Source organism: Oncorhynchus mykiss, chromosome 23 (genome assembly GCF_057628025.1).
Source record: "Oncorhynchus mykiss isolate SJ-2025 chromosome 23, ASM5762802v1, whole genome shotgun sequence".
Classification (NCBI taxonomy): Eukaryota; Metazoa; Chordata; class Actinopteri; order Salmoniformes; family Salmonidae; genus Oncorhynchus; species Oncorhynchus mykiss.
This window is the reverse complement of record NC_143044.1, coordinates 35,293,954-35,311,690: the sequence shown is the minus strand read 5'-3', so window position 1 is coordinate 35,311,690 and position 17,737 is coordinate 35,293,954. Positions and strand designations below refer to the sequence as shown.

Here is a 17,737-nt window from a genome sequence, read left to right as displayed (position 1 = left end):
GACCTAGACTTAGTAGCAGAGAGAACAGTCTATGACTGGGGTGGCTGGAGTCCTTGGAATTTTTTTGGGCCATGCTCTGACACCGCCTGATATAGAGGTCCTGGATGGCAGGAAGCTTGGCCCCAGTGATGTACTGGGCCGTATGCACTACCCTCTGTAGTGCCTTGCGGTCGGAAGCGGTCGGAAGCCGAGCAGTTGCCGTACCAGGCAGTGATGCTCTCGATGTTGCAGATGTATAACATTGAGGATCTGATGACCCATGCCAAATCTTTTCAGTCTCCTCTGGGGGAATATACATTGTCATGCCCTCTTCACGACTGTCTTGGTGTGTTTGGACCATGATAGTTTGCTGATGATGTGGACACCAAGGAACTTGAAACTCCCAACCTGCTCCACTACAGCCCCGTCGATGAAAATGGGGGTATGCTTGGTCCTCCTTTTTCTGTAGTCCACAATCATCTCCTTAATCTTGATCAGGTTGAGGGAGAGGTTGTTATCCTGGCACCACACTGCCAGGTCTATGATCTCCTCCCTATAGGCTATCTAGTTGTTGTTAGTGATCAGGCCCACCACTGTTGTGTAATCGGGAAACTTAATGATGGTGTTGGAGTTGTGCTTGGCCGTGCAGTCATGGGTGAACAGGGAGTACCTTAGGCTATGCTTTGGTTACATGAAATGATTACTGAATATATGGAAAACAATAAATACATGTAGTGGATAGTCGTTACCCCCCAAACATCGCGCGATTTTTGTTTTGTTACACAACATTTTGACCAACGAGGGAAGGCATGTAGTTTTTTTTTTTTTTCAAGTAAATTCTTGATGGGACATGATAGACAAAACTAGTCTAGTAATCCCTTGAAGGTGGGTCTTTGAAACTGGTCCGTGTTTTCCTGACATGGAACCAAAGTGAACTTCGAAAAGTCCACATACGCTGTGGCCATATACAGTACATTATTACAATATGTAATAATTGAGTATGTTTAATTGTTGTATCGGTTACGTACGTTCGAAATGCGACTTGGGTTGGACAAAAAAAGCAACGAACTATTTTGATTGACGTTCAGAAACCTTGTCCAATCAAAAACATCAGGGCGAGTTATTGGGCGGGATTTATCTGTCATGAGACAGGAAGAGCAAAACGGGGGTTGTTTCCAGAAGATAGCGAATATAGCTAGACTTGCAGCACAGCACGACGATCTGCAGCGTTGTTGTACTTTTATAATCATGACATCTACTCTTGATGATAGCGAAAAAGAAAAGGTACGTTATGAGTGATGTACTATCGTCTTTGTTAGCCAACTACCTAGCTCTTCGCGTAATGTTAAATAGCCAGCTAACTGTAGCCTATATTTTAGCTAGCGAGGAAGTTCATGAGATCCTCACTTGCTTAAAACACAACTGTGTAGTATTTAGGTAACGCTATTCATACAGTCAGCTATCTATGATACATTTCGCTGGCTAGCTAATAAACTGAAAATAAGGTTGCCCGGCTAGCTAAATGCTATCTAGAGGAATCAACAGCTACAGTCTGTTGAAAGCAACAGTCTAACTTATAACGTCAACGAGTATTGGAGGCGGTATAGAAAGCATTCTACCACCATCTTTGGCATTGGCCTAGCTAGCTAACTACTTCACAGATGAATGTTGTCACAAGATGTCCTATCCATTATTGTATTGTCACCACCCCAGGCTACTTTAGTTTGCCATAAGTACTTGATGTCGTAGCCTTTAAAAGTGTTCCACTGCCTCTGACTTGAGAGTTGGGCTTGTATGGCACTGCACTTCCCCAATAACGTCAGGCCATTCTCGCTGGTTAAATTTCTGCTTTTCCTGTTTACCCCATGACTATTTTGAATTATATCTGGCTAGAGGGCTATAACTTTTAAAATATGGACCACAGACCACTGATCTAACCATTGCCTTTGGGGACTTGCAACGTGGCAGTAAGAGGCTATTGTCCTGGCCAATGACAGAATAACTCGGATAGCTTACATATGGACTGGTGTTCAATTGGACAGGTCTGTGGTTATTTTATTTTCTGCAATTTTTTTTATTTTCCTCTGAGACTTTCCAGAGGAGACTTACTCTGCTTTATTTCGGTTGACTCTGTCAAGCTGAGTAGCATAGTTCGGGTAGTAGTATGGTGAAACACCGAGGCTCAGTGGGTCATTCACACAGGAAGTACTGGCTAAATTGTTAGAGAATGGTGCTTGCAACGCCAGCATAGTGGGTCAGTTCCCATTGGGGCCACCCATACAATAAAGGCTTCTACTCAAACAGAAACAGCTGTTAAGATGGGAGAAACGTAGCCTTGACAATAATGACCATAGGGAGTGGTAGGGTGGCACAAACCAATTCAGGACCATGCTAGGAGAAATGTGCATTAGCTAGCAGACTCTTGAGGACACTGACGGACCCTTTTGGGAAATCAGCTGGAGTTACTGCTTCAAGTACGGTGTGTGTGTAATTCAATCCCAAGGATATATATACAGTTGAAGTCGGAAGTTTACATGCACTTAGGTTGGAGTCACTTAGGTTGAAACTCGTTTTTCAGCCACTCCACAAATGTCTTGATAAAATATAGTTTTGGCAAGTCTGTTAAGACATCTACTTTGTGCATGACACAAGTAATTTTTCCAACAATTGTTTACACAGTGAATTTGTCTGAAATAATCTATCACAATTCCAGTGGGTCAGAATTTTACATACAGTAAGTTAAATGTGCCTTTAAACAGTTTGGAAAATTCCAGAAAATGATGTCTTGGAGTTAGAAGCTTCTGATAGGCTAATTACATTATTTGAGTCAATTGAAGGTATACCTGTGGATGTATTTCAAGGCCTGCCTTCAAACTCAGTGCCTCTTTGCTTGACGTCATGGGAAAATCAAAAGAAATCAGCTAAGACCTCAGAAATTGTAGACATCCACAAGTCTGGTTCTTCCTTGGGAGCAATTTCCAAATGCCTGAAGGTACCATGTTCATCTGTACAAACAATAGTACGCAAGTATAAACACCATGGGACCACGCAGCCGTCATAGCGCTCAGGAAGGAGACACGTTCTGTCTCCTAGAGATGAATGTACTTTGGTGCGGAAAGTGCAAATCAATCCCAGAACAACAGCAAAGGACCTTGTGAAGATCCTGGAGGAAACGGGTACAAAAGTATCTATATCCACAGTAAAACGAGTCCTATATCGACATAACCTGAAAGGCCGCTCAGCAAGGAAGAAGCCACTGCTCCAAAACCGCCATAAAAAAGCCAGACAACGGTTTGCAACTGCACATGGGGACAAAGATCGTACTTTTTGGAGAAATGTCCTCTGGTCTGATGAAACAAATAGAACTGTTTGCCCATAATGATCATCGTTATGTTTGGAGGAAAAGGGGGGAGGCTTGCAAGCCGAAGAACACCATCCCAACAGTGAAGAATGGGGGTGGCAGCATCATGTTGTGGGGGTGCTTTGCTGCAGGAGGGACTGGTGCACTTCACAAAATAGATGGCATCATGAGGGCGGAAAATTCTGTGGATATATTGAAGCAACATCTCAAGACATCAGTCAGGAAGTTAAAGCTTGGATGCAAATGGGTCTTCCAAATGGACTATGACCCCAAGCATACTTCCACAGTTGTGAGAAAATGGCTTAAGGACAACAAAGTCAAGGTATTGGAGTGGCCATCACAAAGCCCTGACCTCAATCCTATATAAAATGTGTGGGCAGAACTGAAAGCATGTGTGAGCAAGGAGGCCTACAAACCTGGCTCAGTTACACCAGCTCTGTCAGGAGGAATGGTCCAAAATTTACCCAACTTATTGTGGGAGCTTGTGGAAGGCTACCTGAAAAGTTTGACCCAAGTTAAACAGTTTAAAGGCAATGCTATCAAATACTAATTGAGTGTATGTAAACTTCTGACCCACTGGGAATGTGCTGAAAGGAATAAAAGCTGAAATAACCTTGTCCTTTACCCTGTTCCCCCTTGTCTTAGGCACGCTCTGTGTCTGTGGACCTTAACAACGACGCTTCTCTACTCATCGACATTCCTGATGCACTCTGTGAACGTGACAAAGTCAAGTTCACTGTCCACACCAAGGTAAAAACAGCAACTCCACAGTTTCAGTTCTTAAACTAAGGGTCACCGCTAGTTCCCTCACTTCCCTGTCAGTTATTCAAATAATATATAATGCTCTTCGTGTCCAGCAGGCTAGAACTACAGCTTATGTTTCTATGTCGAATGTGGTTGTCTTACCTACCTTAGTTGAATGCTGCACTGTAAGTCACTCTGGATCAGTGTCAGTGAAAAATAAATAACAGTAACTGTCTCTCTCTCAGATGTCTTACTTCTAAAGTATATTACAACCTTGTGTTAATGCACTTTAAATGGAGCTTGAATTGTCTTTTCTGTCAGACCACCCTGAGCTCCTTCCAGAAGCCAGACTTCTCTGTTCCTAGGCAACATGAGGACTTTATATGGCTCCATGACGCGCTGGTTGAGACTGAGGACTACGCTGGGCTCATTGTGAGTGACCTATTAAGTTCACCACATACACACACACTGGTTTGGGACTACGCTGGGCTCATTGAGTGACTTGAGTAGTAGAGCTGGGTGATATGGAATAAAAGACCATATCGCAATAAATTGCCTGGCTTGATGCAATAATGAGTAGTTTATAACATTTTAATGTACATCACAGATGTTTATCTTTATCCTTAACTACTAATACTAGATTGATGGTTGTAGCCATCAGTTGTCCCATTAAGTGACCGAGATTAGCAAACGTATTTAATTTTAAACTTCTCTAGTATCGGCTACTTATCATAATGAACGATATCAGCAAAATGCCTGTGATAAGTGGTCTGTATTGATCATTTTCAGTTTATCGTCCCAGCTCTATGGAGTAGTCTACGGAACATACACACACACACACTGGTAAAACCCTGGATCATTGATATTCTAACTTCCGCGACGCACATAAGGCCCTCCCCCGCCCTCCTTTCGGGAAAAGCTGACCACGACTCCATTTTGTTGCTTTCAGCCTACAGACGGAGACTAAAACAAGAAGCTCCCGCGCTCAGGTCTGTTCAATGCTGGTCCGACCAATCTGATTTCACGCTTCAAGACTGCTTCGATCACGTGGATTGGGATATGTTCCGCATTGCGTCCAACAACATTGACGAATACGCTGATTCGGTGAGTGAGTTTATTAGAAAGTGCATCGGCGACGTTATACCCACAGCAACAATTAAAACATTCCCAAACCAGGGATTGATGGCAGCATTCGCGCGAAACTGAAAGCGCGAACCACTGCTTTTAACCAGGGCAAGGTGACCGAATACAAACAGTATAGCTATTCCCTCCAAGGCAATCAAACAAGCTAAGCGTCAGTGTAGTCGCAATTCAACGGCTCAGACACGAGAGGTATGTGGCAGGGTCTACAGTCAATCACGGATTACAAAAAGAAAACCAGCCCCGTCGCGGACTAGGATGTCTTGCTCCCAGACAGACTAAACAACTTCTTTGCTCGCTTTGAGGACAATGCAGTGCCACTGACACGGCCCGCTACCAAAACCTGCGGACTCTCCTTCACTGCAGCCGACGTGAGTAAAACGTGTTAACCCTTGCAAGGCTGCAGGCCCAGACGGCGTCCTCGGAGCATGCGCAGACCAGCTGGCTGGTGTGTTTACGGACATATTCAATCAATCCTTATCCCAGTCTGCTGTTCCCACATGCTTTAAGAGGGCCACCACTGTTCCTGTTCCCAAGAAGGCTAAGGTAACTGAGCTAAACGACTACCGCCCCCGTAGCACTCACTTCCGTCATCATGAAGTGCTTTGAGAGACTAATCAAGGACCATATCACCTCCACCCTACCTGACAACCTAGACCCACTCCAATTTGCTTACCGCCCCAATAGGTCCACAGATGACGCAACCACACTGCCCTAACCCATCTGGACAAGAGGAATACCTATGTGAGAATGCTGTTCATCGACTACAGCTCAGCATTTAACACCATAGTACCCTCCAAACTCGTCATCAAGCTCGAGACCATAGGTCTCGACCCCGACCTATGCAACTGGGTACTGGACTTCCTGACGGGCCGCCCCCAGGTGGTGAGGGTAGGTAACAACATCTCCACCCCACTGATCCTCAACACTGGGGCCCCACAAGGGTGCGTTCTGAGCCCTCTCCTGTACTCCCTGTTCACCCACGACTGCGTGGCCATGCACGCCTCCAACTCGATCATCAAGTTTGCGGACGACACTACAGTGGTAGGCTTGATTACCAACAACGACGAGACTGCCTACAGGGAGGTGGTGAGGGCCCTCGGTGGTGTAAGGAAAATAACCTCGCACTCAACAAAATAAAGGAGATGATTGTGGACTTCAGGAAACAGCAGAGGGAGCACCCCCCTATCCACATCGACAGGACAGTAGTGGAGAGGGTGGAAAGTTAAGTTCCTTGGCATCACGGACAAACTGAATTGGTCCATCCACACAGACAGCGTTGTGAAGAAGGCGCAGCAGTGCCTCTTCAACCTCAGGAGGCTGAAGAAATTCGGCTTGTCACCAAAAGCACTCAAACTTCTACAGATGCACAATCGAGAGCATCCTGTCGGGCTGTATCACCGCCTGGTACGGCAACTGCTCCGCCCACAACCGTAAGGCTCTCCAGAGGGTAGTGAGGTCTGCACAACGCATCACCGGGGGCAATCTACCTGCCCTCCAGGACACCTACACCACCCGATGTCACAGGAAGGCCATAAAGATCATCAAGGACAACAACCACCCGAGCCACGCTATCATCCAGAAGGCGAGGTCAGTACAGGTGCATCAAAGCTGGGACCGAGAGACTGAAAAACAGCTTCTATCTCAAGGCCATCAGACTGTTAAACAGCCACCACTAACATTGAGTGGCTGCTGCCATACATGTAAAAAATTTATCACTAGCCGCTTTAAACAATGCCACTTAATATAATGTTTACATACCCTGTTACTCATCTCATATGTATATACTGTATTCAGTACCATCTACTGCATCTTGCCTATGCCATTCTGTACCATCACTCATTCATATATTTTTATGTACATATTCTTTATCCCTTTACACTTGTGTGTGTGTGTATAAGGTAGTAGTTGTGGGATTGTTAGATTACTCTTTGGTTATTACTGCATTGTCGGAACTGGAAGCACAAGAATTTCGCTACACTTGCATTAACGTCTGCTAACCATGTGTATGTGACAAATAGAATTTGATTTGACACACCACTTAATTACAGTATAGTTCACAGCCAATGCTGCCACTGAATGTAATTTCACAAGTTCACTGTCAGGACATGTGAGTGTTATTTGATGAAGGTGGAAGGGACTCCGTTATCTGCTCAAATATTTTATTTTATTTTAAATACCATCGTCTATATCAGCTGAGTTTTATTGCAGGGACATACCTGTGTAGGAAATCTTACTAGAAGCTCCATCTGCTCTTCTCTACCTCCGAATCTACCTCTCCTCAACTACACCTTCCTCTCTGCCTCTCCTCTGCCCTTGCTCCTTTCCCTCTTTCCTCTCTCCCTTTCCTCCATTACTCCCCCTCTGCTCTTTTCCTCCCCCATCTCCCTGTCTGTCCAGATCCCTCCAGCCCCCCCGAAGCCAGACTTCGAGAGCCCAAGGGAGAAGATGCATAAACTGGGAGAGGGAGAAGCCACCATGACCAAGGAGGAATACACCAAGATGAAGCAGGAGTTAGAGGCGTGAGTTCTGACCTTTCCTCCTTTACCCCTTGTCACTGTGTCCAAGCGTAATCGGCACAGTTCTGCGTATTTAAATGTTGTATTACGATTCCTGTGGGAATGATTCTGGTGGTCTCAAGATTGTGTATCTGTATGTGCACTCTCAGTTGGTAATTTGCCATCTTCGGGCTCTCTCTCCCAGTGAGTACCTGGCTGTATTTAAGAAGACTGTACAAGTCCACGAGGTATTCCTGCAGCGACTATCTTCTCACCCGATCCTGAGCAAGGACAGAAACTTCCAGATATTCCTGGAGTATGACCAGGATGTGAGTTTGACACTTGGAAAAGGAAACGGAGAAGACAGACTGCGCATTTTCCAGCAGTACTGTCTTCCTAGTTAACTGCTGAGTCGTGTTCACTCGAGCACACTGTTGAAAAACATTTCCCAATGCAGTTCAGTTAGTACATCCAGTCATTTTCTTCCGTTTTGTGCCTAGTGAACACGAGGGAGGGGGATAGAGGAAGGGGGATAGAGGAAGATAAGCAAGCAGACCTAGGGCACATCCTGCTGCTGAGTTCAGCTCTATTTCCAAACCACTCGGTCAGTGGAGCTTCGAGTCAGCTAGGGTCTGCTGAGATGGTTTTGTTTGTCCTTTTGGGAAATGTTATACAGGCATTTTTTAAAATGAGTAGGAAAAACCCTCACACTTATTGTAGTTCTTACTCCCTTCCTTCATTCCTATGTGGAACTAAAGGCTTCCACAAGACAGCGCCACAGCTATTGTAGCTTACGCAATACATTTTACATTGCGAACTTGTTCTGTGGTCTCAATGGCTAACTAAATCATTTCCCTCCCTGTGATTGGTCCACGTAGCTGAGCGTACGAAGGAAGAACGCCAAGGAGACGTTTGGGAGTTTCTTTAAGAACATGGTCAAGAGTGCTGACGAGGTCATCATCTCTGGGATAAAGGTAGGTGTGGCCTCCTCGCATATCATACAATACTAGCCAAGTTCGAGAGCATCACATCTGTGAGGCATTGTGGGTAAATTGTGACTGACTGACCTACAAACAATAATTTATGCAAGGTGATTTCAGGATCAGTCAGCAGTTGCCTGCATTGTCAAACAAGCCCAATGCTTTTATTGTCCATCAGCAATGCATTACAAACCAGATGCAGAAAGTCAATGCATTACAAACCAGATGCAGAAAGTCAATGCATTACAAACCAGATGCAGAAAGTCAATGCATTACAAACCAGATGCAGAAAGTCAATGCATTACAGTAGCAGACTTCAACAAAGAGAAACAAATGCAGCTACAAATCCTAACGTTTTACAAGCTGAGCAGGGACCTTCGTATCCAGAATGAAGATCTGGCTTTGTGGTTTTTTTTGTGTGTCTTAGGCAGAAGGTTGATGTCTTTAAAATATTATTTTTCTTGCAGGAAGTCGATGATTTCTTTGAGCAGGAGAAGACCTTCCTGCTTGATTATTCGTCCAAGATCAAAGACTCCACTGCCAGGGCAGAGAAGATGACCCGCTCTCACAAAAGTATGACTATGAAATCAACAACCAACTTGAATTGGAGCTTTTTGAGTTATTGATAAGAAGTTTTTTTTTTTCTCCCTTATATCTGTCTCAATCAATCACATGTAATTTATAAAGCCCTTTTAACATCAGCAGTTGTCACACATTGCTTTGGAGATACCTAGCTGCAATGCTGGACTTGGGACTAAAGTAGGTGCTGGTACTGTTTTTATAGTTGCAGAAGCTCCACAATACTTTTGTGCTAATATTCTATGAGAGGAACAGAATATTTGAGGCGCTGGTACTCAGCTCCTGCCCAAGTCAAAAACTGCCTTACCTAAAACTCCAAAGAGCAAGCAATACTGATGCAGAAGCACAGTGTCTAGGAAAAACTCAAAGGCGGGGACATAGAGGAACCAGGCTCCAAGGGGTGGCCAGGCCTCTTCTGGCTGTGCCGGGTAGAGAGGAACCAGGCTCCGAGGGGTGGCCAGGCAGGCCTCTTCTGGCTGTGCCGGGTAGAGAGGAACCAGGCTCCGAGGGGTGGCCAGGCCTCTTCTGGCTGTGCCGGGTAGAGAGGAACCAGGCTCCGAGGGGTGGCCAGGCCTCTTCTGGCTGTGCCGGGTAGAGAGGAACCAGGCTCCGAGGGGTGGCCAGGCCTCTTCTGGCTGTGCCGGGTAGAGAGGAACCAGGCTCCGAGGGGTGGCCAGGCCTCTTCTGGCTGTGCCGGGTAGAGAGGAACCAGGCTCCGAGGGGTGGCCAGGCCTCTTCTGGCTGTGCCGGGTAGAGGGGAACCAGGCTCCGAGGGGTGGCCAGGCCTCTTCTGGCTGTGCCGGGTAGAGGGGAACCAGGCTCCGAGGGGTGGCCAGGCCTCTTCTGGCTGTGCCGGGTAGAGAGGAACCAGGCTCCGAGGGGTGGCCAGGCCTCTTCTGGCTGTGCCGGGTGGAGATTTAAGAGTACATGTAGCCATTAAGGCCAGATTGGTTTTCAAGACATTTAAATGTTTATAGATGAACAGCAGGATGTGTGGTATCATTGTGTGGTGTCACTGAGTTTTATTGATTGCTTGGAATTCACAGCTGTTGACCCTTGGCCTCAGGGAGACCACCTAGGATACCAGGTTTTGCATTATGGTGACCCCTAACCTCTTGAAGTCACTCAGGGGCAGTTCAGATTTAAAGTGGGCCAAGAATTTAGATTTTAACATGTTGTATTTTGTCTCAGATGTTGCTGATGACTACATCCACATCTCTGCCACTTTGAACAGTCTCTCTGTCGATGACAACACCGCACTTAAAAAGTGAGTAACAATATGAATACACTATAGTTTGAGGTATACGAATGGTGCCGTTGTTTCCTCAAGCCAACTACGGGTGGCTTAATCTCGGTTAACCCAGAACTAAAGTCCTGCGTAATTGGTCAGAAGCTTGATTAAGTTCTGGGATCATATGTGTAAAGAGAAGAGATGCTAGAATGAGGAGCGGAACCAGAACAAGGAGCCCCAATCTCTCTCTGCAAATTACAGGCAATTATTATATGGGCAAAATGCCCCCCCCCCCCCCCCCTTCTGAAATTCAGAAAGATGCGAACACCTGCAAAATCATGATTTGTCCAAATAATCAGTGATTGAGAACCCAAGCACTGGAACTATTGCTGCTTGTTAGCTATTGGTGCCCATAGTATAAATATCGATCTAGGGTACCATGTTTGTTTATGTAATCTAGCTACAAGAGTTTATGGGTTGCTAAATGAATGGTTTACATCTCAACCAATATCAGCGACAACAAATTGTGACTTTGCTCAAGTTCTCATGGTCTGTCTATTCCCTTCAGGCACCTTGAGAAGTTTGCAGACCTGTTTGAGAAACTAAGGGTAAGAACCACAGTGCTGGTCTTCTGCACTTCTCAACCTGAACTGTTTTTCTATTCATTGTATGTTTTTATATAATCCGCTGTTGTCCATCTCCATGCAAATTCACATTTTGTGAGGTCAGCAATACATTTAAACCTGTGCATTTTGCTTTTATGAGCTGTGCAAATGTCTACCTTTTTTTACAAGTTAGTCATTTAGCAGACACTCTTATCCAGCGCGACATGCAGGTCATCTTAAGATAGCTAGGGGAGACAACATTTCTCAGTCATATCTGCTTTAGAGGAAAATTGTACTTAGTATCAGCAAGGTCTGTGCTAGTTGGAAATGTGCGCGTGTCAGTTATTTTTATTTATTTTTTTTATTTACATTTTTTAAATGTTTATCTCATGTTCTTTGAGCATGGCGGTAGCATTGATGTTGTATCTATTTGGTCCTGCCTGTAGAAAGTGGAGGGCAGAGTGGCGTCAGATGAGGAGCTGAAGCTTACGGAGCTGCTCCGTTACTACATGCTGGACATCCAGGCAGCCAAGGTGAGCCACGTCTAGTCTGTTTCTCTCTCAAAAACCCTCAGCAAAATTGAATCATTCATTATTTTCTTAAAATCACGTGGAAACACGGTAGGCATGCATATAACATGCATTCTCTGAGAAATGCTGTTTGTGTGTTAACCACTGCATGTGTGTCAGGACCTGTTGTACAGGCGGGCCCGGGCCCTGGCTGACTATGAGAACAGTAACAAGGCCCTGGACAAGGCCCGGCTGAAGAGTAAAGACATCACCCAGGCTGAGGAGCACCAACAACAGTGTCTGCAGAAGTTTGACAAGCTCTCTGAGTCTGGAAAAAGAGGTTTGTGTAAGACTGTGCATGTGGGTTTGGGCTAACATGTTCTTCCGTAATACAGTACAGTGAGTAAACTGACAGTATGGTCTTCTCCTCCCAGAGCTGACCAGTTTTAAGGGCAGGAGAGTGGTGGCTTTCCGTAAGAACCTAATAGAGATGTCTGAACTGGAGATCAAACACGCCAAGGTCAGTCAGGGTGCACAGAGTTCTTTTTCCTTCCTGTGTTTGAATTTTTTTTCTCGGAATATGCAGTAATGAAATATAGGGAGAGGGGAGAGATCGAATGACACAATTAGAAGCCGTGGGATACAATCCCACAATATCACTAGACTGTTGTGTGCTGCAGGAGGTGTTCCCCACTAGACCAACCGCAGACACACTCTACTTTGTTGGTACTTTTCTCAGTGATGGACTGGACTGTTCAGGAGCTTTCAGTGGATATTATATATGTAGCAACTATGAGCAAAATATAGTTCATGTTATGTGGTACATTGTGCCCTGATCCTTGTGAAATGTCTGTTGAATGGATATGATACTGATATCCCTGTTCTCTCTGTAACCACAGAACAACATGGCTCTGCTGCAGGGCTGCATTGAGCTTCTCAAGAGCAACTGAACCTCCTGTCTCCTACCAATCCTCCCAGACCGCCAGACCACCACCCACTGACCGGCTAGCCTGGGTGCCAGTCTGTTTTTTGCTGTCTTGCCAACTCCGTACGGAACTGTCATGCAGAACCGTGCCAATGGCGTAGGCAAAAGCACAAACGGATCTGGAACCAGGCTACTGACCCAGCCTTTGAGAAGGGAACCTGGATACCCCTTCCCACCACACTCTACCCCCAGGGGACCTTGGGTCGTGTTCATGCACATGGTAGAAAAACATACATTTGCAAAAGAAAGGGAGCCTTTCTTATTGCACAGGATTAGATAGTCCCTCACCGTTTCACTCGATTTCGGAGCATTCTGTGCCTATTAAACACGATCCTGGGTACCTCCACCCTCAAATGATGCCATTTCAGAAACCTGCACAGGAACCTGCAAGCCGTCTGTTTGCAGTCTGCCTGTTTTTTTAGTCTGTCTCAAGGTTTACATAGTCCCTGGCAACCCACCTCTTTCTACTCCGCCTCATGTCCCATGGAACACTCACCTTTTGTGATGCCAGCAATGCGGAACAGGGAGAATGTAGCCGCTTGCATTGTCTTCTGATATTCCTCTTCATCTGGGCGCCTTTGTAAATTCACTCTGGCGATCTACTCCGATTTCAGAGAGCTCTCGTCTAAGTGTGCCAGAATGCAGAATAACTGATGAATGAATGCATGCTCAACACCTGTTGAATATGGCCGGTGTCCGTAAACATTGGCAAAAAAACGTATTTCAATTGCTGCACAGTTAGTCACCAACGCTCTATAACGTGAAAACAGCCTAACCTCCTCTGACCACTTTACTTGCCCTAGCAGAGTGAGGTTTTCTATCATTTATGTCTGGAAGTAACTAGCAAGCTAACTTACTTTAGCCAGTTAGCAATCTGACAACGCTCTGAATTTATGAACGCTCCGAGCGCACTCGAGGGCCCTTTGGCATTCCAGAGTGAATTTACAAATGCACCCATAGATTGTGATACATTTTTTTCTATTCTGGATGGATTACTCTATCCTTGTATTGTATTTTCAATTTTTAACGATGTTGATTGTAGAATAATAGCCTCGTTGTGATGTTTTGCTTGCTTTTCACGGCACACTCTAACTAACCCCGTTAGGTCCCGCACTTTTTTATACGTAAACATCTGGGTCGTGTTCATTAGGGAACTCTGTAGCAAACCGTTTTGCAACAGAACACAAGTGTTTAATTTAGGTGGAATTTGGACCTACTAAATGTGGATCTGTAGCTTGAATGTGAATCTGTAGAGTTTAACTAGGCAGAGTTGTTTTGGAATAACCTGAGGTTTTTATGGTGCGGGTATAGCTATCTATAATTGTTTCTTATTGCAACTCCACTTTAAACCAGAAATACTCTGAGGAATCACATAGTGAATAACTGAGCTCAGCTACGGCTTCTCTGGTTTGTAATGGAACAGTTTAAAAGGTCCTATTCATTAGGCCACTGTGTAGCAAAACATTTTGCAATAGAAAATGAAAACAATTTCTTATTGGACAAGTTCAGATTTTCCTTCGGTTTTGTGCCTAGGGAATGCGACTCAGATGGCGCAACTGTTCATAAAGAACATATAAAGTGGATGGAAAAGGGAGAGAGATTAATTTAGTGCCTAAATAAAGGTCCTTATGGCTGCGTCCCAGTTGTCCACCTTTCTACCGAAGTGTGCACTTGCACACTCTCGCCCTGGATTTAAATACATTGGGTTGATATAAGCATTGGCTGATGCGAGTTTCCACCACTGTTAAATCCATGACAAGAAGTGGGAGAAGAGTGGAGAATTGGGATTTATATATATAATCTGAGATTAGTCTGGGCCAAACTCAAACCACCAGTAAAGTGAAGTGCTCTTTTTCATGGTTAGGAACGCTGAGTAGACACTAGTGTGTGTGGTAGTGTATCTATACTGTGTGGTGCGACACAAATGCTTTGGCCGTTCCTCAGGAATGGCTACATGGCTCTTCTCACATTTGTCTACATTACTCACAGTAACTGGAGCTAAATTCTTAAGATTCACATTGCTTTTGACAAGTTTACTTACACATAATATGGACCAATAGATTATTTTCACCACAGCCCTTGTGAGTGTCAGGACTGGTAGTTGTCCCTTTATCAAAGTTGACTGCCAAACATGTGATACGTGACTTTATTTTATTTTTACCCCCCCCCCCACCCTCTCTTCAATCTGCTATGTCTAGTGAGTGCCAGGGAGCACTGGTTTCTGTACTCATTGAGTGAATGTTCAGTGGACTAGTTTGAGTTAGTGAAGTCCACCCGTAGTAGCTGACTGTACTGTGTACACGTGACACACTGCTGTGTGGGTGAGGCCAGCAGCAGGTCCTAGTCCACTCACCCTTCAGCCAGTTGCTCTAGAGAATTTCCATAGTAACGGCATTATACTCAGATGTTTCACTTTAACTTTGTTTGGTATACATTTTAAGTTAAACATTGACATTTCCACTGAAAAGTTTACAAAAGCATATTTTACAGGAAGAACTGTGTAGATATGTTTGGTAACGGAATAAAACAGATTTTACTGTAGTTCTGTTACCGAACTTTGCATCTGCCCAGTTTATCCAGTAATTTATTCATTTCTCTAAAATGTTTAAAGTAGTTGTATGGTTTGTTAAACTTAATTAATGGATTTTGCTTGACATACATTTGAAAGTTACCGTAGGATTGCGCTCTGTCAAGTCAGCCCAATCATTACATTGCATATGTAGCCTGGTCAGTTGGGAAGCTTCAAGCATTATATAGTTAACATTAAGCAAGCATCAAGCACTAGACTTATATTGGCTATTGGAGAGTAACTCTGGTCCTAGCACTTATTCAGAGGAGTTTGACTGACTCATGTCCTTCAGCATCTGCTTGAAGCTGTTTTTTTTTTTTTCAATTCTAGAATGTTCTGCCCTAAGTGTGCACTTGTTCACTTCCCTTCATGAATGAGAGTCTGACATGCTTATACCAATCCAACGTTTTTAATTGTGTGATGCGGACGAGTGTACACTACCAGGATAATTGTGATGCAGAGAGTAGACTACATGACTGCACTTCATTGATTTCCTGTTTACCAGTGGCCTACTCCACCTGCTTACTGAGCAACACTAACCTAACCAATCCACCAATCCCCTTGCTTCTTACTGCTGATGCAGTATTTGTTTTTAAGCAATTAAGTTTGGCGTCGCCTATATTTCTCCTATTGCTTTTTGTTACTGACAGAACCTTTGCTAGTGCTAAACTAGCCTGGGTACCAGTCTGTTTCTGCCCTCTTGCCTACTCCTTATGGATTTGTCATGCCTGGTCTGGCTTTACTATGACAGCAATGGTGTTGGCAAGAGCACTAACAGATCAGGGACCAGGCTATGCCTACACTCATTAACCTGTGAAATGGAAAGGGTTCATATTGAAACAAAAATGATTGAATTCTTTGAATTGCTTAAGAAAAGAATGAGATAATGCACTATGAAGGTGGTAGATACTTAGCAATCATTTCCAAGCCCAGAGGGAGCTGTGTTTATAAAGAAATATGAAATGTTTTTTGCTAATTGAATGTATTTCTAATGGATTACAACTGTGTGAAATACTTCTTTACCTAGTTCTTTTTCTTACGGAGCGTCTACATTAAAAAAAAAATGCAATAATGACATTAAATAAATCCTACTTTCCCAAAATACTTACTGTGTTAGTATCTTAAGGTAATACAACTGCGTGTGATGTATTCACTCATACTATGGACTCGTTCAAGACAACTCAGAATTCGATAATTTCTGACTTAGAAAATATCAGCTATAATAAGCTCTATGCAAAAAAAAAACATGTATGCAAATTTGAAGGTAGCATATTACTACTGAAGTGAAGGTCAACTGTGAAATTTAACTGTCACTGGGACCATGGCATCTTCACACCAGCAGGTGGTGCAGTCTGCATGCTGAAGAGGAAAGGAGAGAGTAGACTACCTAAACTATCTGGAAGTGAATTTTTTTATTTTTTTACACTGGTTTGCCTTTTCTCATCTCACAATAGGCCATATCAGTTGGTGTAGGGAGTTTTATAAGGTATTTTTATGCACAATGATAAATGCATGAATAGACCCTATCACCTCAATACCACTACTACGTAGTGACGTACTTTCTCTCAGCGTTGCCACTATACTGTTGAACCTACAGTATGTGTCTGTTCTGACTTCCCCTGCTCACAGTAAGGGCCACAGTAGGACTGTCATTGGCAATGCTGATTTGATGACAACATCTTTGGGCGTGTCATGAGAAGGTGGTGTATATTTATGCTGGAAAAGACTCCCAGTTGCAATGCCAGGTGCAGTTTCCCCCTGGACTGTAAGTGGAACTTACCTTGACTAACTTTACTTAACTGTAAGAGGAACTATCTTAGAACAGTAAACTGTGTATGTGTCGCTGTGTCCTTCCGTGTGTCAAAAAGATTGGTCACTCATCCTGTGTCCTGAGATAAGACTGGGACAGACAGTCTGCTGTCGTTTACTGTAGGTGAGTGGAGAGGAAATGCCAGTGTGCCTCAGGGACTTGTCACTATCAAAACATACTGTGGCTACATATCTTGCTTGGTGAGAGCTTCTTAGCAACTGCTACTAAACAAACCAGCGGGCCTACAGCCTGAAATACACTGGTCGAGCTCTTTGCAGCCCTGTACTGGGGCCTTTGAAATACACTGGTCGAGCTCTTTACAGCCCTGTCCTGGGGCCTCTGAAATACACTGGTTGAGCTCTTTACAGCCCTGCACTGGGGCCTTTGAAATACACTGGCTGAGCTCTTTACAGCCCTGCACTGGGGCCTTTGAAATACACTGGCTGAGCTCTTTACAGCACTGTACTGGGGCCTTTGAAATACACTGGCCGAGCTCTTTACAGCACTGTACTGGGGCCTCTGAAATACACTGGCTGAGCTCTTTACAGCCCTGCACTGGGGCCTTTGAAATACACTGGCTGAGCTCTTTACAGCCCTGCACTGGGGCCTTTGAAATACACTGGCTGAGCTCTTTACAGCACTGTACTGGGGCCTCTGAAATACACTGGCTGAGCTCTTTACAGCCCTGTACTGGGGCCTTTGAAATACACTGGCTGAGCTCTTTACACGCTTTTGCTTGTTTGGGTT

General features: G+C 44.5%; 1 protein-coding gene across 1 annotated transcript; it reads left to right on the top strand.

The window, feature by feature from the left end:
* The first annotated feature begins 577 nt into the window (after nucleotides 1-577).
* On the top strand, nucleotides 578-16,282 carry snx5 (sorting nexin 5). The gene is made up of 13 exons (XM_021581145.3): nucleotides 578-1,263; nucleotides 3,986-4,090; nucleotides 4,406-4,516; nucleotides 7,625-7,746; nucleotides 7,928-8,051; nucleotides 8,601-8,696; nucleotides 9,170-9,275; nucleotides 10,473-10,548; nucleotides 11,081-11,120; nucleotides 11,564-11,650; nucleotides 11,807-11,966; nucleotides 12,061-12,146; nucleotides 12,526-16,282. Exons 1-13 carry the CDS (start codon nucleotides 1,123-1,125, stop codon nucleotides 12,574-12,576), a joined length of 1,305 nt encoding a protein of 434 aa, XP_021436820.3. The 5' UTR covers nucleotides 578-1,122; the 3' UTR covers nucleotides 12,577-16,282.
* Nucleotides 16,283-17,737: the final 1,455 nt, after the last annotated feature.

Excerpts from the sequence above, each read along its gene's own strand:
- snx5 (XM_021581145.3), top strand. The coding sequence starts at position 1,123 with ATGAGACAGGAAGAGCAAAACGGGGGTTGTTTCCAGAAGATAGCGAAT. Across the intron at positions 1,264-3,985 it reads ATGATAGCGAAAAAGAAAAG|GCACGCTCTGTGTCTGTGGA; the intron begins GTACGTTATGAG and ends CCCTTGTCTTAG. Across the intron at positions 11,651-11,806 it reads TGGACATCCAGGCAGCCAAG|GACCTGTTGTACAGGCGGGC; the intron begins GTGAGCCACGTC and ends CATGTGTGTCAG.